Source organism: Silurus meridionalis, chromosome 19 (genome assembly GCF_014805685.1).
Source record: "Silurus meridionalis isolate SWU-2019-XX chromosome 19, ASM1480568v1, whole genome shotgun sequence".
NCBI lineage: Eukaryota > Metazoa > Chordata > Actinopteri > Siluriformes > Siluridae > Silurus > Silurus meridionalis.
Window position 1 is genome coordinate 1,296,258 of NC_060902.1, and position 23,153 is coordinate 1,319,410.

Here is a 23,153-nt window from a genome sequence, read left to right on the forward strand (position 1 = left end):
GGTCATTAGTTCTAATCCCAAAGCAATGAAGCTGCTGCTGGGCTTTTGAGCAACACTGTTAACCCTCCACTGCTCAGAGTATAAATTATAGACATGTACAGATGTTGTGGATGAAGGTGTCTGTCCACATGCTATATATGGAAATTGAGTAAGCTGTTGGACTTCTCAATGGAAGGTTGTGAGTTCAAATCCCAGCACCACCAAGCTGATATTGCTGGGGCCTTGAGCAAAGCCCTTAACCCTCAACTGCTTAGTGTATAAATGTATACATTTTGAAGGAGGTGGGAGCTCAATGATCAAGACTCTGGGTTAATGATCTGAAGGTCAGGTGTTTAAGCCGCCTGTATTGCCAAGCTACCTGGGCCCTCGAGCAAGGCCCTTAACCCTCTCCTGCTCCTGGCTTCCTAACAACGCTGGGATATACGAAGAAAGAATTTTACTGTGCTATAAAGTACTTGTGATGAGTCAAAAGCCTCTTTTACCCCTTAAATGAAAGAATTGTTTGTCGTTCTGGATTCTGCGTCTGCCAAACACAATAAATGTTTAATTTCCTTCTATCGAACATTGTACACTTAGAATTCTTTTAACCCCACTGGTCACACTTCTGGCCTCATCGCCACACTGTTTCCGGCTCATTCAGTGAGAAATCTGACTTTCGATATTTCTGCCCAGTTTCCTGTTCTTTGTTTCTCCACTTCCTGTAGTGACACTTACTGAATCTTTGAGTAGAAAAGCAGTCGTTTTTTTCCCCCCAAATTCTTCAGTCACATTCATCATCGTAACTGACAGCAGTGTTGTCTGTAAACATGCTACGTGAAGGACGACTTCTCCAGATCAATCCCCTTCTGGATGCTTTTTCTGTCCTGAACCATTTTAATTCATTATATATTTTTAAATATGATATAAAAATCATCTCCGAAGCACTTGAAAGCAGAGTAAAGTGAATGTAGCCTCCATGTTCAGTCTGAATACTTGATTCTGCTGATTCTGGCTCATATGCAGGTTCTGTCTCTCCTCCGTCATTGTGACTCCAACCAATCGTGAGCGTCTTTGAGCAGCATGTATGCAGAAGAGCAGCGATAGTGAAGTGCGTTTCACTGCTCCAAGATGCAGAACGTTCGGAGATGCAAAGTTAGCTTCACGTGTCCATCAGGAAGCATGAGCTTCTCAGCAGGAGAACAAGTTTTTAAGAAAAAAAGAAAAAAAAAAAATCTATTTGTTAAAAGTTGAAAGAAAAAAAAGCAGGGCCACAACTGTTGGGGGAAAAAATTCAAGTGTGAAATCGGTCTAATCAGCTGCATTGGAGACGAATCCTGAGCTGCTTTTGTTCTCTCATGTGCTGAAGTCATGATTTGTTTGCCCTTGTGATGACCCTCAGCAGACAGATGTGGACTCGTTGATGACATCGTCGTGAAAGCAGGGCCTTGTGTTTGATGCGACCGAGCAAAGCCATGAAACTCAACAGCTTTACCGCAAACGTGGAAAAAGTAGCGAGTCGGAGCTGAATGAAACCGAGCCTGCACTCTGGGGTTTTGTTTAAATGTTAACAGAGATCAACACTAATCCTATGGATCAGCGTTTATAAACGTTCCCACAACGTTACTGTAACATTTCTGTTGGTTAAGTAACATCAACACAATTCCACACAGTTATTATTGTTTTAGATTATCAGCGGGTCTTTATATAATCGTTACTTTTGTAGCTGTTATGCTACATAATGTAAACCATTATGTTTGTGGAATGTTGCAGGAACGTTATTTTGGGAACATTACCGCCTCAGTTTTTGAATACTGACTAAACAGCTGTTACAGCTGGATATTTTTCCCCAATTAAGTAAACATTGATTTTTGTGGTGTAAAAAGTCTTATGACTTGTCTACGATACACGATACGTGTCATGACATTTGGGTCCGCGAGCAAATCGAGAGCAAATCCGTGTTTTGTTGTAAAAAAAAATTTGTTTTTGCATTTCTAAAATAATCAATAATTTATAATAATAATAATGATACAATCTTTTCTATTATTATTATTATTATTATTATTATTATTATTAGCTGTAGAAGTGAAGTATCCTGACATTTCTCAAAAAATTGTATTGTGATATTTTACTTTAGATAATAATATTGAGGCTATTAATTAATATTGCATTTTATGGCTCATAACTGAGAAAATGTATATTTTTAGGATAATCAGGTTTTATTATGATCAGACTTCGGCGTGTTTTCTCCAGCTTGTGAGCGTAGCGATCGAGGCATTCCTCACGCTCGCTCCGTGTCGCCTCGGGCTTCTACGGAACAAAAGGTCAAACAGTCAGGCTCTGACAGGTAGCGCACGGACACGGCAAATGCAGAAAGGTCAAAGGTCATAGCCCGGGGGTTTATTTACATCACGTAGAGCCATAAAGCATTGTAATAGGAAGTGGGCGTTAATGCTAGCCTAGAGACACATGACGTGTGTTTTCTTTCCAGAATGTCAACATTAAGGGGTGTTAATGAGGATGCTATCGCTAACAATTTAGATTTTGTAAAATTTTGTTCCAGCAAAACAGAGGGTTAGTGTTTATCTTCTTAATGTTGTTTATTTAAATTAAGCAGTTACTTACTTGATTTCAATTAATCATTTATAATTTCTTACACTGTGCCTAATTCTTTAACTCCGCCCTTAACGACTTGTTAATGTATTATAAACACGTGGGAGCTGTAACAGGGTCTGAGGTATTCTGATGCAGCGTGAGAATCTCCGAAGCGGCGATTCTTTCCATCTCACACTGCTTAAACAGATCCTGCCCTTTCAAGCCAATATTGAAGTGAACACCTTCACCATTACCGTCACGATCACCTCCACCATTATCTTCACCTTCACCATTACCATCCTCATCATCACCTTCACATCACCGTCCTTTGCACACGACCAAACCATCTACCTAACGTCCTACCTTAACGCTCTCTCTAATACTCATTTCTGTCATTTCTAAACTCATATCTTCAACTTCTCCTTCGACAACCTCCAGCTCCAGTCTTTTCATCAATGTCTGTAGAACTTCGCAGGTCTCACCACCTTCTTATAAATGTTCGCTCTTGTAGATCCTCTTCTATCCCAGAGTGTGCTATCGCTCTTCTCCACGCTGTCTGCACTCGTTTATTTCACTTCTCTAACACGCTTTCCATATGATGAACACGTGAATCCTGGTTGGTGCAGGTTCGAGTCGAGCTTTTTTATACCCCAGGCTCGGCTCCTGTTCATGTGTTTTATATTGGAGATCAAAACGACTCGTCTTCTGTTTACTGCTTGTTCCAGCTGGTATTTTGGAGTTTTGTAGAGATTTCGGGCTGCCGATGGCTGTGCGTTATCTATCCGGCCACGGCGGTTATTCCTCTGCTGTGTCCTGTCAACACATGCCTCAGGAACAAAAAAATGTGTGGAAAACGAATGCAGCTGGTTAAAAAGAGAGATGTGTGGAGAATTTCGCACTCAGACCGTGTCCTTTTTGCTAATGAATCGCTGACTCAGCAGTTACACTAATTTCCATGGTGGACCAAATAGTTATAAATTTGGTTTAGTTTAAAAAACATAAAAGAAATACATTTATATGCATTTGTTTATTTCATAAAGTAAACTACTAAAAACTTTTATGAGATTATTTTTATTATTAATAATACAGCTATTTTTATATTCCAGTCATTTTAAATCACTTGATTGCTGGGACTACTTCTTCTTTCGGCTTCTTCCATTAGGGGGCGCCACAGCAGATCATCCGTCTCCATACCCCCCTGTCCTCTACATTTGCCGCTTTCACACCAACTACCTGCATGTCTTCCCTCACCACATCCATAAACCTCCTCCTTGGTCTTCCTCTTTTCCTCCTTCCTGGTGGCTCCATCCTCAGCATTCTCCTACTGATATACCCCATGTCCCTCCTCTGCACATGTCCAAACCATCTCAATCTCACCTCCCTCACCTTGTATCCAAAACGTCCTACATGCGCTTTCCCTCTAATAAACTCATTTTTAATCCTGTCCATCGTCGTCACTCCCAACAAAAACCTCAACATTTTCAGCTCTGCTACCTCCAGCTCCACCTCCTGTCTTTTACTCAATGCCACTGTCTCTAATCCATACAACATCTCAGGTCTCACCACAGTCCTATAAACTTTCCTTTTCATGCTCACAGATATTCTTCTATCACAAATCACTCCTGCTATCACTCTTCTCCACCCACTCCACCCTGCCTGCACTCTTTTCTTCACTTCTCTAACACACTCTCCATTACTTTGCACTGTTGACCCCAGGTACCTGAACTCCTCCACCTTCTCCACCTCTTCTCCCTGCACCCACACCCCTCCACTGCCCTCCCTCTCATTCACACACATGTACTCTGTCTTACTCCTACTGACTTTCATTCCCCTTCTCATCTCAGGTTTCACCACAGTCCTATAAACTTTCCTTTTCATGCTCACAGATATTCTTCTATCACAAATCACTCCTGCTGGAACTATTAGCAAAAATCCACACTGATAGTTTTTCCGGGTTGTATTATACAGTACCAGAGCAGCCTCTAGAGGCGACTTACAGACGCTGTGTGTGTGTGTGTGTGTGTGTGTGTGTGTGTGTGTTTTATGTAACTTTATTAGAAATGTTTCTTTTTGTTTTAGTTTAAATGCATGTCTTTTATTTTCCTCAATATTTTCTAATATAATCAATATATTCGTATTTAATTTGGCACATTTTCATGATTCAGTACCGTGTTTTTTTTTTTTTTGGTAATAAATCCATTTTCTTTATTCATTCATTGCTATTTTACATGGATTAGGGTTTTTTTTTTTTCTTCTAGTATCCGTTTTACAATCTCAGTTGATTAATCGGTTATCGGTGAGTATGATCCAACGGTCGACCTGTAATAAAAATATATATATTTATTGCATTTATATAGTTAATAACATTCAGGAAAGAATGTGTGAATATTTGTGTGTTGAAGCATCAAACATCATTCTTTTTATCTAATTAAAGTTACACTATACAGACAAAGGTTTCTAGTTGGGTATAAGCTCCTTTCTATCCTCCATTCTTCTGGGAAGGTGTTCCACTGAATTTTGTGAAGATTTGCGATCATTCAGCCATGAGGGTTTTGGTTAGGTGAGGTGAAGTGAGGAGGCCTGGGGTGCAGTCAGCCTTCACATTCATCTCAAATAGGCTTAGAACACTTTAGCAAGAGATCCTCCATCATATCTTCATGGAGCTGGGCTTTTCTTGCTGCAGCATCCAAAAATGTTCTCCAACTTTGGTGGCACATTTTGTGGAAGAACCTCATATGGCTGGAAAAGTCCAGTGTCTTAATACTTTTGGCCAGACCGTGCAGGTTTATTCTTGTGGAAACTCTGCACCACGAACTGGTTCCTGTTCTCAGTTATGTTTGAGCATCTACACTGCAGTGGTCTGAAAACGTTTCCACCTCCTCCATCCGAGTACGTCATGATCACTCATTTCCGTTTCTGTCTGCAGTTAAATCTCTGAAGAACATTTAAAGCAAAGGCAGCTGTTAATACATAAGCAGGACTGAGGAACGTTGGACACCTTCATCCATTGTCACCTTTTCTCTGATCAGTTCTTGTGAGAGAGGATGTAAGAGAATTTGGCTGGAGGGCAGAAAGAAATGTCTCCAGTCTGATGTGAACCCTTTCACTGACTGGAAAGTAGTGACTTAAGATCTCAGCATTTCTTATATCAGGATCTTAGACCCTTCATTTATCTCGTCTTTGCTCAGATAATCAGCTCCAGAATAAATGCCACTTTTGTTAAACATGGTTAAGTAGTAAATGCTGGGGTGCCAATAATAATTCATGTCAATTAGTTTAATGGAAAAAATATATGACGATCAGATTGGACTGTGTGTGTATTCAAAGAAGAATTTGCAAATTTTTAATTAATTTACTTTAGTTTTAAGACGAGATTCCTCTCATATTTTCTAAATATTTTGACTATGTGCAGAGTCTTTTATATTTTTTGAGTCAGTTTCATGTTCCTTTTGTTTTTATGCAACAAACCCAGTAAAAGGCAAAACCACACAGTAATGTGACTGTAAATGAGTGGACGAAAGTTCTGTGAAGTCCAAATGGGACATGTTTGTCTCTAACAGAAGAACTTGTGTGAGAAGGAGAACAGGAGAGATGTGATCAGACTCCCTCACCCCCACACTCACACATGGAGGTGGAAGTTTCATGGTTTGGGGTTGTTTTGGAGCAGGTTCCAGACGATGAGTCGAAGCGTACGTCTGAGTTCTGTTGGTGTTGTTTAGAGAGCAGACAGACGTCTGGAGTGACATCATGGAAAGTCCTGCCCAGTCACCGCACCTAAATCCTACTGAACTGCTCTGGGATGAACAAGAAACCTGCAACTAGTGAAGAACATCTTTGGCGGGTTTTACAAAAGTATTTCAGCTAAACGTTTGGAGATTTTTTTTTTTTTTTTTTTTTTTTTTAGGGCTTTCGTTAGAATATATACATTTTTGGAAATGTTAGTTTTAGAAAGATCTAATTTGGGAATTGGATCTTCTGCCTGACATTAATTCAAGTTTAGGATTTGTCTTTATTTCTTTTTTTTTTTGTTCATTCGTTTGTTCTTTGAAGCTTGTATAGCATCTCTAAGCAGTAACAGAGGCATTACACAGTATTTAGATCTGTATCATCCCTCCACTTTGTCTGAAACAGATGTGAACAGATGTTTTCTGGCCTCTGTAGTGTGGGTGGATGACTGAGCATCTCCTCCTGTAGGTTATTTGTGAGCTTTGAGTTCTTCTCAAGTTTTCAAAAATGCACACGTTTAAAGTACTGTATTTCAGTAAAAGTGTGTGTTTGTAGAGAGAGGCATTCAGAACAAACATGTGGATCAAACATCATAATTATCCTGTCTGGCTGATAAAATGGGATTATTTAAATCAATTCCTACTCATACTTTTTAATGAGATTATTTCAAATAAAATGAACCTTATTTTATATCATTAGGGCTTCTGTGTACCCCTAACAAACAGCAGGAGGCAGTATAGATCCTGCTATTCTAAAATTAACACACACACACACACACACACACACACACACACACACAAATATTAGTAATGAGAATTCCAGCTATTTTAATGAGTCAGTCTATCATTTGATATATATATAATTTTCTAAATTACACCAGAAGAAAAAAAGAAATGCTTCTGTATGTGACTCAACTCTCGTCTAAATGATTCGATTCAGAGTCAACTCGCTCTCAAAAGCACGCAAACTGATTATCTCGTTGTACAGCATTTATGTTGACGTTTGCTTGGACGTAGTCATCACTTCGGCTCATCGTCTTGTTGTACGGTGAAGTCGGTTCCAATGAGCCACAGTCCAGGCAGAACTGCATGGTGATGAAGTACGGAATGGGACCCATGTTGGTTCAGGATTCATTTCACTTACTGGAACCTTCTCTGCTCCAAAACAACCCCAAACAATGAAACTTCCACCTCCATGTGTGAGTGTGTGGGTTAGGGAGTCTGATCACATCTTCTCCTGTTCTCCATCTCACAAGTTCTAAATATATATTTTTATTCAAAAGTATTGGGACACTTTACTTTTTCAGCAACAGGGACTTTAATGATGTCCAATCGACTAATAGCTTCTTTTCTCATTTACATACTTTTACAGTTTTCTACTATCTTTTTGCTCATTTCTGTCCCCACAGACCTCCAGGTCTCTCTGTAAACAGACTCTCGGTTTCTTTGTTCTGATGCATTTGTTTCAATGCAGTTATTTGTAAATAGGGTTGCAAAATGGCTGAAATCAAGACTTGAAACTCTACATGGGAAGTAGTTTGAAAATAGAAATCTTGCATCATTTTGGTTAAAACAACCAGATTTAATACAAATTCAGTTGAATTTCTACCTGCACATTCATCAATCAAATGCACACAGCACACCTACTGCAGAGTTACGGAGGCCACGCCCCCTACAGGCACTGTTCCTTCATCACGTACACATCATCTCAACAATCTTTTAAAAAATGTCCATCTTGGCGAGTATTCATGTAAATCACATAAATATTGGATACATTTATGTATACTAACTAACTATTATACTAACAATTCAATTAAAATTTTGTTTTTTTTATATATATATTTACATGCATTTCAGCTTATGAACAAACTAAAAGTTTGTATATGATACAGTTTCTATAAACTTACCCAAATTTCTAATTAATTCCAGTAAATTCCCATAAATTCTTGCTAATTATTTGGAAATTGGAATTTATCCAAAATTCCCCAAATGATCTGATGGAAAGTTTCACAATTTGTTCTCAAGTTCTCATGAAGGGAAACACGTCATATAAAATTCCGCCATGGCCGAATGGGTGCGTTTTTATTAAATGCATCTGAAACATGAACATGATGTGATAAGTCACGAGACGCCGTGTTCTCTGTGCTCTGGGCTAACGATGATCTTTCCAGCGCCCGTGGTTTACTTTGGCCTACAGCTTGTCAGCACAAGACTCCGTAGCCATGCTATCAGTGTTCTCACACAGCAGCTTGGCCACAGATGAGGAATGCAAGACCACAAATCTTCAGTGTTCGTCCGGGCGGGGTGTAGAGGATAACGAGCGGAGCGCTAAGGAGCTACTGGTGGGTTTTACTGGCATCACATGGTGTTTCCTGTAAAGTGATGAATGGGTTTATGGGCCGTACTGAGATTCGAGTGAAAGTGAAATCCAAAATTGTAAAAGTCTTTGGCTTCCAGTAATGGGGTTCATGTTGAATGTTGCGAGATGAACCTGGTGCTCAGGTTCTTTGCAGGAGGTTCAGCACGTCTCTGACTGCCTGCTTGTTTAAATGCATTAACCCGTGAACACACGATGAGAAACAACTGCACAAATATTTAGAAAATGGCGTGAGTTCTGCGCAGAAGAGCAGCACATGCGTGTCATATTAAAGGAATAGATTTCTGTGTTGAGGAACAGCTGTAGCAGAGCTCTGTAGGTTCAATCAGTTTCATCAGAAGACGATTCGTCACCTGTATCTCAGCAAGTCCCATAATACATAGTGATTTCTTTAATGTATACAATCTAATGCACCCTGTGCATCCTGAAGGAACAGGTTTTGGCTTGTGGAATTCCACCTGATGCTCTGTGATCCACCTTCTCTGAGCTCAGTTCCCTTTAGTATCATTTCTCTCTTGGTATTTTTATATTCTGTGCTGTAGAAGAGATTAGAGACCTCTGCCTCAGACCCTCCTCAGAGTCTGACTGTGACATGTATTTTGAAGAAGACTAGGAGATGATGTAGTGGATGTGTGTATCGAGTTCATCACGGTCACTCTGTGAGCATGGAATAAACCATTAAGGTAAGGTTGATTTGGAAGAGTCTAAGTGAGAAGTAAAACCAATGCTAATTTTAAAGGTTTGTTTAACTTTCCAGCGCAAATGTTGTCATATGTGCCGTTGTTAACGTTGTCAAGCCGTTGTTTAGCAAAGAAAATGTCAAAATACTGCAATATACAAAAATACAATGCAGTATGATCTTTTAGATCCTGAGATCCAGCAGTAGTAACCACGATGAAGCTGTAGTTAATTCTTTAACAAGAAATGTTTTTGGGGCAATACGGATTTGGGAATGCATTATGGAAGGGTTAAGATGCTGGACTTCTGATTGGAAGGTCATGGGTTCAAATCCCATCACCACCGAGCGTCTGCCAAATGCCATAAATCCAGAAGTTCGTCTGGTGCTCTGTTCATGAGTAGAATTTGAACCAGGTGAAAATATAAACCAGTGATTGATGCTTTGTTGTTGCTCAGATCATATTTTGGAATATTACATTTTAGTTCTCAGCAGCTGGAGCACTTTCTGACCACACAGACTTTCTTGCTTTCTCATTCACCTTTGAACTTGAGTCCATTAGCGCTGACGCAGGGATTTATAGTGAGCTGCCGTCGCCCCCTGGAGTCCGGCACGTGTCCCGTGACCCATGCATGACTTCAGAGATCTTCTGGACTGGGGTTTAGGATTTTGGAGAAACTGATAAAGGCTGTTGGTGTTTTATTATTATTATTATTATTATTATTATTATTCATTAATGCGCAAACATTTGTGTTAAAAGTTCAAAGACCCTTTAAAAAATTGTCGGCCATGAGGGACAGGTTCAGGAGATCTGGATAAAATGGAATGTGGTTGCTCTGAGCTGTGGTCTAGACCTCATGGGGGAAATCACAAACACATTTTGCGTTTCCTTCTGCCAGGTTCTAAAACAGTTTCCTGAAGAATTTCATATAATCACCCGAGTAGCTGTCAGAGCACCTCAGGTGGATTTCTAGTCATCATTAAAGCTGTTTGTTGCCATCTTCCTGCTCTGTAATTGGTCTCTGGAGGACCGTGTGATGAGGTGTTTAATGAATTGCTATGGAAATGAGCCATCAGTGATCAGGGTTTTGAGTGGTGTAAATATCTGCATGTGTCTGAGGGGGGTGATGTCTGCATGGGGTGGAACTGAAGGAACGATGATGCCTCTCGCTGTTTATTTCCTCTGTGTGGCTGAATTTTCAAAGTTGATTGGTCATTATGTAAGTTATATTCCAGGGCTAGGTGTGAGGTGTTACATGGAGGTGGTAGTGTAGTGGTTGAGGCAGTGGACGTTGGATCCAAAGGTTATGAGTTCAAAACCCAAATCTCCCAAAGGCCCTTTAGCAAGGCCCTTATCCCCCACAGCTGCTCAGTTGTATAAATTATTCCACACTCTCACTGTCCGTTATTGTTGGTATATGTTGGTTCACGGCGGTCGTTGTTATCGCGCATGTGTATCCCAGTACGTGTCTTCCCACCGGCACTCTCTCAACGGCTGCTCTTTTCTTCCCAAAGCGCACCGCGGATTCTCCCCCGATCCTGCCGGTGTTCATTCTATGATTTTGCTGCTCATCCCACGTTCCGTGCCGCCAAGCGCGGCTTTCGCCTCCCGTTCATCGCATAACATTTAACAACAAAAGGCATATGTGCACTAACTAACAGCAGAGATTCACCAGTGTACAATACAACACCTGTAGCAGCTGTAAGACTTGATTTTTCCGCCACTTCCGTGAGTTCTTCTGCGGCTGCACCAAAATAACCGACGTTAAATGGCAAATTTTTCCTCCCTTGTGCTCGAGATATCAGGGTTCGGCGACATAAAAGAATCGACATAACCGATAAAAAATGCTAAGACAAAGCGAGAATTTGGCGGTTCCACTTCAAAAATGTCGACTTAATAGGGTTGTCGAGATAAGCGGGTTCCACTGTGTGTGTGTGTGTGTGTGTGTGTGTGTGTGTGTGTGTGTGTGTGTATATGTGTGTGTATATATGTATGTATATATATATATATATATATATATATATATATATATATAGTGCATGATGTGGATGTAAATAACAGCATTATATATAAATAACTGCCTTAAATAAATACATTTAAAATCTCCACTGTAATGCTGGTAGTCACTTGGGCCCGTTTCATTTTCAGGCTACGAAACTACCCCCATTATATAAAGAACAATTATGTGGCCCTCACAGAGAAACATTTGGGGACCCCTGTCTTACACCACGGTCACCTCCCAGTAAATAATGCTTATACAACTTGTGTTATTCGTGTCTCATATTGGGTCTCGTGTTTTTTTTTCTCTTTTAGACGTAAACGAGTGCGAGGAGACGAACGGAGGCTGCGAGGCTCTGTGCTGTAACACTATCGGCAGCTTCTACTGCAAATGTCCTCCAGGTCAAGAACTCAAGGAGGATGGAAGGACCTGCCAAGGTAAGGACTTTAGTTTGTAAATGGGGAGGGGGGGAGGTCATTTGTGAACCAGCAGAAGATATCAGACGTGATGAGGTCAATGATGATACACGCTGAGGCAACATGGCACCAAGTCACTCTGAGTCTCTTCACAAGCCTTCATACTGCATTTAAAGCACCTGTGACTCTGCATGTGTCTTTTTTTTTCCACGTCAGTAATTTTCTGCATTGATAAATGAGGAAAATGAGAGAGGGAGAAGGTTGGATGATGTGATGTGAAGCAGGAAGTGGATAGGATTAGTAAGGAGGAAGTGAGAGCAGCGATTAAGAGGATGAAGAATGGAAAGTTGTTTGGACCAGATAACGTACCAGTAGAAGCATGGAGATGTTTAAGAGAGATGCAGGGGAGTTTTTAATCAGATTATTCAACAAGATGTTGGAAGGTGAGAGGATGCCTGAGGAATGGAGGAGGAGTGTGCTGGTACTGATCTTTAAGAATAAGGTAGATGTGCAGATACTACAGGGGAATAACTACAGGGGAATAAAGTTGATCAGTTACACCATGAAGTTATGGGAAAGAGTAGTGGAAGCCAGGCTGAGAGAAGAGGTGACCATCTGTGAGCAACAGTATGGTTTCATGCCGAGGAAGAGCACCACAGACGCATTATTTGCTTTGAGAATGTTGATGGAGAAGTATAGAGAAGGTCAGAAGGAGTTGCATTGTGTGTTTGTGGATTTAGAGAAAGCGTACGACAGGGTGGAGAGAGGAGTTGTGGTATTGTATGAGGAAGTCAGGTGTGTCGGAGAAGTATGTGAGGGTGGTGCAGGACATGTATGAGGACAGTGTGACAGAAGTGAAGTGTGCAGTAGGAACGACGGACTGGTTCAAGGTGGAGGTTGGACTGCATCAAGGATCGGCTCTGAGCCCTTTCCTGTTTGCAGTGATGATGGACAGGTTGAAGGACAAGGTCAGACAGGAATCTCCCTGGACTATGATGTTTGTGGATGATATTGTGATTTGTGGTGAGAGTAGGGAGCAGGTGGAGAAGATCCTAGAGAGGTGGAGGTACACGCTGGAGAGAAGGGGAATGAAAGTCAGTAGGAGTAAGACAGAGTACATGTGTGTGAATGAGAGAGAGGGCAGTGGAGTGGTGCGGTTGCAGGGAGAAGAGGTGGAGAAGGTGGAGGAGTTCAGGTACCTGGGGTCAACAGTGCAAAGTAATGGAGAGTGTGTTAGAGAAGTGAAGAAAAGAGTGCAGGCAGGGTGGAGTGGGTGGAGAAGAGTGATAGCAGGAGTGATTTGTGATAGAAGAGTATCTGTGAGAGTGAAAGGGAAAGTTTATAGGACTGTGGTGAGACCTGAGATGTTGTATGGTTTAGAGACAGTGACATTGAGTAAAAGACAGGAGGTGGAGCTGGAGGTCGCAGAGCTGAAGATGTTGAGATGTTTGTTGGGAGTGACAACGATGGACAGGATTAGATGATGATTTAGAGAATGATCCGCTGTGGCGCCCCAATGGGAGCAGCCGAAACAAAAATAATATTGCGTTTTTAACAGTGTATAGATTTTTACGTACACTTCTAGTTACATCCTGCACTAATGGTGATTTTTTTTTTTTTTTTTTTATGTAAAGGAGAAATTTTAAAGGAGCAGTTTAATATAATTTGGGTATAAATTTGTTAATAATATCATCAATTATATAATTTAACATCAGACAGTTGTATAAATGGGGCAGAGCAATTCATATTTCATAAAAACCCTTCAACAGGTCTGTGCCGAAGTGTTACAAGTGTTTATTCTGTGTTCGTAAAGCTTTCGTGTGTATTATGCCTGAACCGGAGCAGTCAGGTCTAAAAGTGCTCGCATGAAGATCTGGAGAGAAAACGGTGTGAGTGAATGCCATGCAGCTCGAATCCTCCTACCATCGCTATCATAAAAGTGTTATTTCTAGTCTTTTTAAACACCGTTTAAGACGTCTTCACCACTCTAATTAGTTACTCCACAGACTTAACGTCTGGAATTTGGCGCCTGTTCGACCCTCTAGAAGCTTCGTATCGTCTCGTTCTCCAGCCTTATCGTCTCCTTCCTCTCCAATCTGGAGCACAGGACACCTCCCGGGATACCACGGCTCTGTGGAATGTGTGTTAATCAGCTGCAGACTACTGAAAGGACGAGAGCCGTGTGTGTGTGTGTGGGTTGGTGAGTTGGTGGGTTGTTTGGGGGGCACTGTTCAGTACCAGCTAACAAAAAAGTACCAGTAGGTCTGGACTGAACCGGCAACTGGACTTTATCCACACACACACACATAGTGTTAATAGCATATATTATGTGTATTATGTATTGTGTATATTACTAATTGATTCAAGTTCTATTATAAAGTTAAATGATTCGTAATCATTATAAAAATCTGTCCACTTTAATAGGAACACCTGCTCATCTATGCAGTGATCTAATCAAGACAGAGCAAAGCTTATAATCGCTCAGATGATACAAAACTTCAGATAATGTTTACATCAAACATCACACTGCAGAGAAACCGTGAGCTCTCTGACTGAACAGTCTCTAGGGTTTACACAGAATAGTCCGAAAAACAATACACACTGAGTGAGCTGCAGTTCTGTGGTGAGGGTGGAAACGCGTGGTTGAGAGAAGGTCAAAGGAGAAGTGACCAGGTTGGTTCTGGAAGTCTAATAGTACAGACACTGTAGTTTTGTCAGTATCTATCACACACATAGCCGTCCCTTTTTGTCTAATTCATGTGTATAATATATCATTCTCAGCCTTATTTTAATACTCTATAGTTATACTTTTATACTTTATATTCATTTATTTTTATTTTCATGTTTACATGTTGAACAGTGGTAAAAAGCATGTTGTACTCTGCATGAATGTACACCAGCTATACCTACCTTTTCCAGTTTGTCTGAATTGTCATTGTTTTCTGATTTGTTAATTTATTCATTTGTTTTGCGTTTCTTGGCCACCGTATTACAGTAATGCATAATTACTCTGCGCAAGTGTGGTGAGCAGAAAAGCACTTTTGAAGGTAAAAACGTTGAGGTGTTGAGCTACAGTTTCCTGCAGAAGACCACATCAGGTTCTTCTCCTGTGAGTCGAAAACAGGACTCAAACTGGACGATTGTAACTGGAAAAACAAAAGAAATCACCTGGTCTTTGCCTGTCCAGATTCTGGGGTGCTTTTTTTGATAATAGGAGTTACTGTAGACCTTGTGCCAGCTCAAACCAGTCCATTTATTCTCCATGTGATCTCTTTTACCCACACAGCATTCCAGCCTGCAGACCTCCTCCTCCACTCGCAGGATATTTTTGTTTTTCTGACACCATGCCACAGTTAAAATCCTAGAGCTCAGGCGGTGGAAGCAAAGTCATAAAGGAACTTTGCACTTAATTGAACTTTGATTCTTAAGGTTGTGAGTTGAAATCCCAGCCACACCAAGCTGCCACTCTGAGCAAGGCCCTTAACCCCTGTAGATCTGCTCAGTGTGTGATGGAGAGAAATGTAAGTCGCTCTGCCATATCTGCCATAAATGCGAATGACGAGATCAGACTTTTTCTTCCTTGTGATGTTTGACGTGATTTTCACGTGTGTGATTTGAAGCACTGTGCTACTGGGACATGGCTGAAGATCTTACTGCGTCAGTGTTCCTAATAAAGTGGACAGTAACGATTCTGCTTGCGACTACATCTACGCTTGAAGTGTAGGAGCTGAAGGAAATATAACATGCCTGCAGTGGTATTAAAGCTGTTGTGTTACACGTGCAGTGAGTTCCATAAAAAACCAGAGAATCGTTTCAATTCAAATATCAGATACGAAATAAGACCAATGGCCTTCTAGATGTTTGAGCAACACTGGAAATGCTACCACCACATTAGCATCTCAAAGCACAGTGTGATGCTTCGAGCAAACATTTGAAGCATAATTGTGTTTAATTACGTTATGTGCACACTCAGTGTCACTATGTGCTCCAATCTTCTCTGAAGGCTTCCCACCAGATTTTGGGGTGTGGCTGTGCGGGTCGGTTCATTCTACATTTTACAAGAGCATTAGTGAGATCAGATGATGTTCAGATGTTGAAGAGGCTGCAGCCAAAGGTGTTCAGTGGGTGTGTGGAGGTCTGGGCTCTGTGCAGGAGACTGGAGTTGTTCATCTTTGTAGATTCAGTAGATTTGTTGTTGTTCACGTCGTACAGGGGCGTATGTGGGCAGAGTATCCTGAGGTAGTCACTAGTCTAGGATGGTGTTTGCATTGTGAATGTGTGTTTGGTGTAGGAAGGACAGATGATTTATTATAAGTATTAAACCTTGAGTATGAGCAGAACTAATCCTAGAAGATGTGGATTATTTCGATCCCTTCATGTTGAACAGGAAGCTGAAACAATTAAAGGAGTGTGAAGCTACGAGAAAGGAGGAGACTGAGGCCGAGAGAGAAACATGCGGTGAGAACAGCAATGTTTTATGAGTGAAGAAGGAAGAATGAAAGGAGAGACACACTCCTGCCTCCTTGGTTTCTTCTCTGAACACCAACCCTCACTCTGAGCTCAATGTTCCTCAGCATGGCCTCACCCACACACTTGCTGCTTGCTCTGATCTTTACCGAGCTTCACCTCGTCTCTGTTTATTCAACATATCGTTCTGGTTACCGGCTGCAGTGTTTCAGTGTGTATCGCCTCTTCAGCAGGGGTTACCTGAGACCAGGTGAGTGCTCACGTACTGCTTTTTTCCGTCTGTGGATGCTGTATTACACGAGGAATGCGGTAATGGAGTTTACCAATACCGATAGCTTTGTTGGGTTGTGTTTGCTGATAACCGATTTTTATAAATGGATACTGGATACTAAAAAACTAATTTTAATCAGCGGTGGATGAAGTACACAAGTCATATAATTGACTAAAAGTAGAAAAGTAAAATGTGACTCAAGTAAAAGTGTCCCTTTAAACTTTCACTTGAGTAAAAGTACACAAGTTTTTGCCTTCAAATGAACTTAAGTATCCAAAGTAGTGATTTATTATAACTATAATGTTCCTATTATAATTTTTATCAAAAGATTTTTACTTAATCACCTCAGTTTATGTGAAAAGACTCGAATGTGACTCTCAGCACACTGATCTATTAATAGAATGATATTAAACACTGATTGATTTCTATTATAATTATCATGAGCACAAAACCTTCAAACAAAAACGTGTAAGTGAGGTTACGTGTGTTGTGGTGAGTTCGAGTCTGGAGTTTCTTCATCATTTATTCCTCTCTAAATGTTCTGCTTGATGTTGAACTGATGCTGAACTGTATGTTGGTGATCAGTAGATGCACCGAGCGCCGATCAGAACACGTGTAAAACAGAGCGTGTGCTCGATCCTGATTGGTGACTCTCTGCGTGTTTCACCAGTTACGTCACGACCGATTTCACTAAATGTCGTTGAGAAAAAAGATTTAAGTTTGAAATTTTGTGACTTTACAGTAAAGACCTCCACAAATGTAAAAAACTTTAGTGAAGTTCAGATACGTGAAAAAGCTACTTAAGTACAGAAACGAAATACATTTACTTTATTACTGTTCATCACTGAGCCATATGTTCATTTTTAGCTGTTTAAATGTCTAATTAGATCCCACACAGGTAAGTGGGCAGGTGGTTCCAGGTAATTCATGCCTCCATTTTCTTTCCAATCCCAAACCAACAGCAGGCGTTCAGTGCAAATTCTTACGTGATCCTGAATCCATTTCCATAGAATTGGTCATAAATGGAATTATTTGAATAATTGCAGAAGATTTAGACACACACACACACACACACACACACACACACACACACACACACACACACACACGTAAAAAACATTCCATGAACTTAACTGGCTCTTTATTAAGCTTTATGGACAGAGTTCTAGTTCGATCAGCTTGAAGACTCCTCCCATACGCTTTGGTTTATCCAGAATGCTCTCCGAATTGATCTCTTGCAGATTCTCCATGTTGGTATGTGGCTACAAACCTGGTTATTGCTGTGTTATATGTCAGAGAAGTGATTCTGTGGAACACTGGCTTCTTTCATTCTTTTTTGAGGGAGCACTGCTTACGTTGGCTCGAGAACTTTGTGGGTTTTGTTTGAAGAGAAAATAGTGAGAACATCATGAAGGTACTGAAGTAAGAAGGAGGGAGAAATGTGAGTGTTGATCTTGCTTCGAGAGAACGAATTTCAAGAAAACGGCCTTCCCTGAGAAACAGGGTGACCTCAGGAGCAGCCCCAGGAGCAGTGAATGAAAAAACATCAAACTCTAAAACCCTGATGTGTGGCTTTTCAGTATTTATATATTCAGGACCAGAAACGTTTTTTTTTTACAATGATCTGGATTAGAATCTTATTTAGATGAAACATGTCTGTCTGCCGTTTGGAACAGCGTGGGAACACGGACTTTCACACCGATCTGATCTCCTGATCTCAAGTGTTTGTAAATGATGCATGGTCTGATTGTATCTGATCTTAAAAGCAGTCATAATAAAATGTAGAGTCTGTGATTGAGGTGTGAGGTCGCGGGTCAGCATTCGAGAAATCGCCTTTTTTTTGTTGCTTGATTGTGTGGAATTCGTTGATGTATCTGTTCCTCTTTGTTCATTTTTAACGTTTTGTATAAGATGGCGTAAAGACTCCTCACTGCCAAAACACTCATCCTTTCTCTGTGTAGATGAGACTGAGACGAACTGTCTGCAGCTCTAAAGCCAGTCGCATCACGTTCACTAAACCCATGGAACAACCCACCATTTTTCTTTTTTTGTAAAAAATTTTTTTTCCTGCAGATGTGGACGAGTGCTTGGTGCATAACGGAGGATGTCAGCACAAGTGTGTAAACACCAGGAGCTCCTTCCACTGCCAGTGTGACCCTGGGTTTCGTCTGCATGTAGACAGACGTACCTGCATAGGTGAGGAACGTTCCTCTTTCCTGTTCAGGTGCATGATGGGCGCATGAAGAGGCTCCCTGAAGAAGCCCCTTTTCTTTCTATTTAAAACAAATTCCCAGGTGATGACATTTTGCACGTGTGTGTTTGTGTTTGTTTAGCCGTCAGCTTGTGTGGTGTCGGTAATGGAGGGTGCGAACACTTTTGCATCCAGCAGTCAGCGCTTCAGAAACAGTGCCGTTGTCGACCCGACTACAGACTGGCCGAGGACGGGAAACACTGCATCTGTGAGTGTGTGTGTGTGTGTGTGTGTGTGTGTGTGTGTGTGTGTGTGTGTGTGAGAACTACATGCATCTGTGCATCATTACTAATGTATCTGTTGAAGTTAACTCATGATTCAACTGATAAACTTCAGGCCATACGACACTGTTATCGATACTTGCATTGTTTTATCTCCGTATACTTCAGTGTTAATCATTGCGAATGCAGTGCAAGGTGTGATATATGCAGTAGTGTAATAGTGAGGCAACACTAGTAATATAATGAAACATTTGCAGGCGAAACACATTTCCACCTTAAACAATGTGCAGTATTTACTATGTCCCTGTTGTCTCCTGGCTCAAATGCAACCACATCTCTCCTGCCTCACATCTCTCCTGCCTCACATCTCTCCCGCCTCACATCTCTCCTGCCTCACATCTCTCCCGCCTCACATCTCTCCTGCCTCAGCCTCAAGTGAAGGCAACATTCATTATAAAATAAGTCTTTAGTTGGTAATGGAGGTCAACCAACTAATCAGTTTTGCTGATTAATCCACAGTGATGCAAAAAATCTGTATAGATAGTTTTTCCAGGTTGTGTTATACAGTACGAGAGTTTGTTTGTACACATGAGACCGTGCGCTGCACAGAGTGCTATTATATTTATTATTTATAAATTATTAATTATATCATCGCATGAATGTCACAAGTTAACTCGTGATTAATCGCAACTGAATCGCACATTTTGTATCTGTTTTATGTTTACCGTAAATGAATACTTTTCAAGTTTTTAATAATCTAATCAGCAGGGGCATGGAACGACTATGACTGCTTTATGCAAGTGTATGTTCATTATTAAACAAAATGCCAAACCAATCTAAACATGGAGCATGAAGACAAAATATTCTTGTAAATGTTTTAAAGTAACGATGGTGTTTTAAATGACGTAAATCATCAGGACGACAAATGGAACTTTTAGTTTGAAAAACATTTTAATTGCTGGATGTGTGCATCAATTTATTTTATATATTTATATTATTTATATCATATTATTATCATTTATCATTATTTATTTATAAATGTTATATAATCACAGCCGTATCAATTTTGACATATGTAGGGTTAGGGTTATTTTTCACGCTGCCATGCACTTCTGGTTAGATGCTAACTGTGTTTCGTTGCCTTGTACCTGAACATGTGCAATGACAATAACATTTAATTTAATCTCACGCTAGCAAGCCTTTAGTACCTGTAACATAAAAAGCCCTGGTTTCACTTGAACAACCCTTGTGTAATGGTGTGTGTGTGTGTGTGTGTGTGTGTGTGTGTGTGTGTGTGTTCAGTGGAGAACCAGTGTTTGTTGAGGAACGGTGGATGTTCTCAGGAGTGCCACAGCGATGGTGGAAACACCTACTGCGACTGTCGGCCCGGTTTTAACCTGACGGATGATGGCAAGACCTGCGAAGGTGAAATCAAACAGCTTGTTGCTTTTTTGGCTAATTTACATATCTGCATGGATTTCATGTTTGTTTTTGGATAAATGTTTCATCCATTTTTAAATTAATTTTTGTAAAGATGTGTGTGTGTGTGTGTGTGTGTGTGTGTGTGTGTGTGTGTGTGTGTGTGTGTGTGTGTGTGTGTGTGTGTGTGTGTGTGTGTGTGTGTTATTTTTCCAGATATTGATGAGTGTTTGAACAACATCGGAGGATGCCAACACAAATGTGTGAACACTCACGGCTCCTTCCACTGCCAGTGTAACCCCGGGTTCCACCTTCACGTAGACACACGCACCTGCATAGGTACGGTTATCTCTATCACCAAAAGTATTGGGACACCTGACTTTTTCACCAGCATGTGCTTCTTCCCCAAATGTTGGAGGCACACAATTGTACAGGACGTCTTTGGATATCTTCAGTAGCATGAAATTTTCTCTATGAGAATTAGGAGACCCAAAACCTGCTCCAGCATGACACACAAGTACACAAAGCCAAGTACATGATGATCTGCTTTACATGGGTTATATGAGGTGAAAGATCTCCTGCTCCCTATTAAACACATTTTTTGGATGAATGTGAACGCTGACTGCACCCCAGGCCTCCTCTCTATATCTCAATTACATCACTACCTGACTTTACTAACACTCTTATGGATGAATGAATCTCCATAAATCTTCACAAAATCTAGTGGAACATCTTCCCAGAAGAGTGGAGCTCATTATAACAGCAAATGGTGAATGGGATGTTTGGTGTTTCTGCAGTTTCTTTTTACAGGTGAAAGTTATTTATTAACCTGATGTAATATAGGAATTAATATGGTGTGTGTGTGTGTGTGTGTGTGTGTGTGTGTGTGTGTGTGTGTGTGTACGTGTCTCAGACGTAGATGAATGCCAGGCGCCTCAGGTGCAGTGTACACATGGATGCCGTAACACCCGAGGTTCTTCGTTTGCATGTGTAACGCTGGATACGAGCTGGGAGCAGACGGCACTCAATGCTACCGTGAGTACACACACACACACACACACACACACACACACACACACACACACACACTTTACTTTCCCATTTCTTTCCTTATGGATTCAGTTTATAAGTGCACAGGTAACGAGTTGTTAAATCCTGTGTTCTGATTTGGTCAGAAGGTGTTGATTATATTAATAAAGCCATGAGCTCGTTATTGTTTCTATAGTAACGAATCGATCACAAGGACGTTTGCATAGAAATATCAACATAAACCGATTAAATAGATCTGGATTTGATGTGTTTGTGTGTGTGTGTGTGTGTGTGTATGTGTGTGTGATAGGCATTGAGATGGAGATTATAAACAGCTGCGAGACTAATAACGGCGGTTGTTCACATCACTGCGAGCACAACTCTAACGGCCCCGCGTGCAGCTGTAACCAAGGCTACCGTCTCCATGACGACCTCAAGACGTGCATTGGTAAAAATAATAATAATAAATAAAAGCATCCCAAATCATTATTGTGGAGTTGCTCTGAAAACGTTTGATTATCATTTTTTTCCCTCTCAGACGTAGATGAGTGTGTGGACGGAAGCTCTTGTTGCGAGCAGGACTGCATGAACTACCCAGGAGGCTACGAGTGCTACTGCAGCGCAGGGTACCGCCTCCACTCAGACGGCTGCGGCTGCGACGGTGCGTGTTGCCTTGAAGTCACACTGAAACATTATGCTGTTCGGATCTCTGTTGTTTCTGAATCTACATTTGACCCTGAATGGGGCAGCAGTTTGGCAGCACTGGATTGAGAGATTTGCGTTAGTAATGGAGTAAAAAAAAACAAGAAACATCTGAAACATCAAAGCTGGAGGGGTGAACATTTATTTCAAGTTGTTAGTTTAATTTAGTCAAGTCCTGAGATTGTCTTGAATTGAAATCCCTCACTGTTGCTCAAGATGGTTATGAGATCACAGTGAGATCACCATGAGACCACATCAGATAACCGTAAGATCACCATGAAATCACGAAATCACAATGAGACCTCCAGCAGATCACTGAGATCACCATGAGATTACAGTGAGACTATCAGCAGATTACTGAGAGATCAGTGAGACCACCATGAGACCATGAGAACACAATAAGACCACTATCAGATCACTGTGAGATTACAATGAGATGACTACCAATTTTTTTTTTTGGCTTCTCCCATTAGGGGTCTCCACAGAGGATCATTCGTCTCCATACCCCCCTGTCCTCTACATCTGCCTCTTTCACACCAACTTACCTGCATGTCTTCCCTCACCACATCCATAAACCTCCTCCTTGTTCTTCCTCTTTTCCTCCTTCCTGGTGGCTCCATCCTCAGCATTCTCCTACTGATATACCCCATGTCTCTCCTCTGCACATGTCCAAACATCTCAATCTCACCTCCCTCACCTTGTCTCCAAAACGTCCTACATGCGCTGTGGTAATTGTACGTGTGTTTGGACCAATTCCAAATGGCATAAATGAAAAAAAAAAGCAGAACTGAAATGTGTTTGATTTGAATTTAAGATAAAAAAAAAAACTTAATCTTTGGGTTCTGGTTGGAACGGATCTCCAGAGCAAGTAGTTGTACGTTTTTACACTTTGAACTTTGGAAAAAGCAAATAATTTGATTTTGTAATGGGTTTCGATGTCATAATCACCAGTTTAAATGAAATCGAGGTTCGGGTGAATGAAATGTTTTCTGTCCATCGTATGCAGTGGTCATGGTACATCTGAAGGG

At 40.9% G+C, this 23,153-nt stretch overlaps 1 protein-coding gene across 1 annotated transcript in view; it reads left to right on the forward strand.

Moving 5' to 3' along the window:
- megf6b (multiple EGF-like-domains 6b) overlaps positions 1-23,153 on the forward strand; it is a 65,437-nt gene that overhangs the window by 19,064 nt on the left and 23,220 nt on the right. The window contains 8 exon segments of the mRNA XM_046875549.1: positions 11,664-11,786; positions 18,577-18,699; positions 18,837-18,962; positions 20,278-20,400; positions 21,308-21,370; positions 21,373-21,429; positions 21,734-21,871; positions 21,962-22,084. Coding sequence (XP_046731505.1) covers positions 11,664-11,786; positions 18,577-18,699; positions 18,837-18,962; positions 20,278-20,400; positions 21,308-21,370; positions 21,373-21,429; positions 21,734-21,871; positions 21,962-22,084 — 876 coding nt within the window.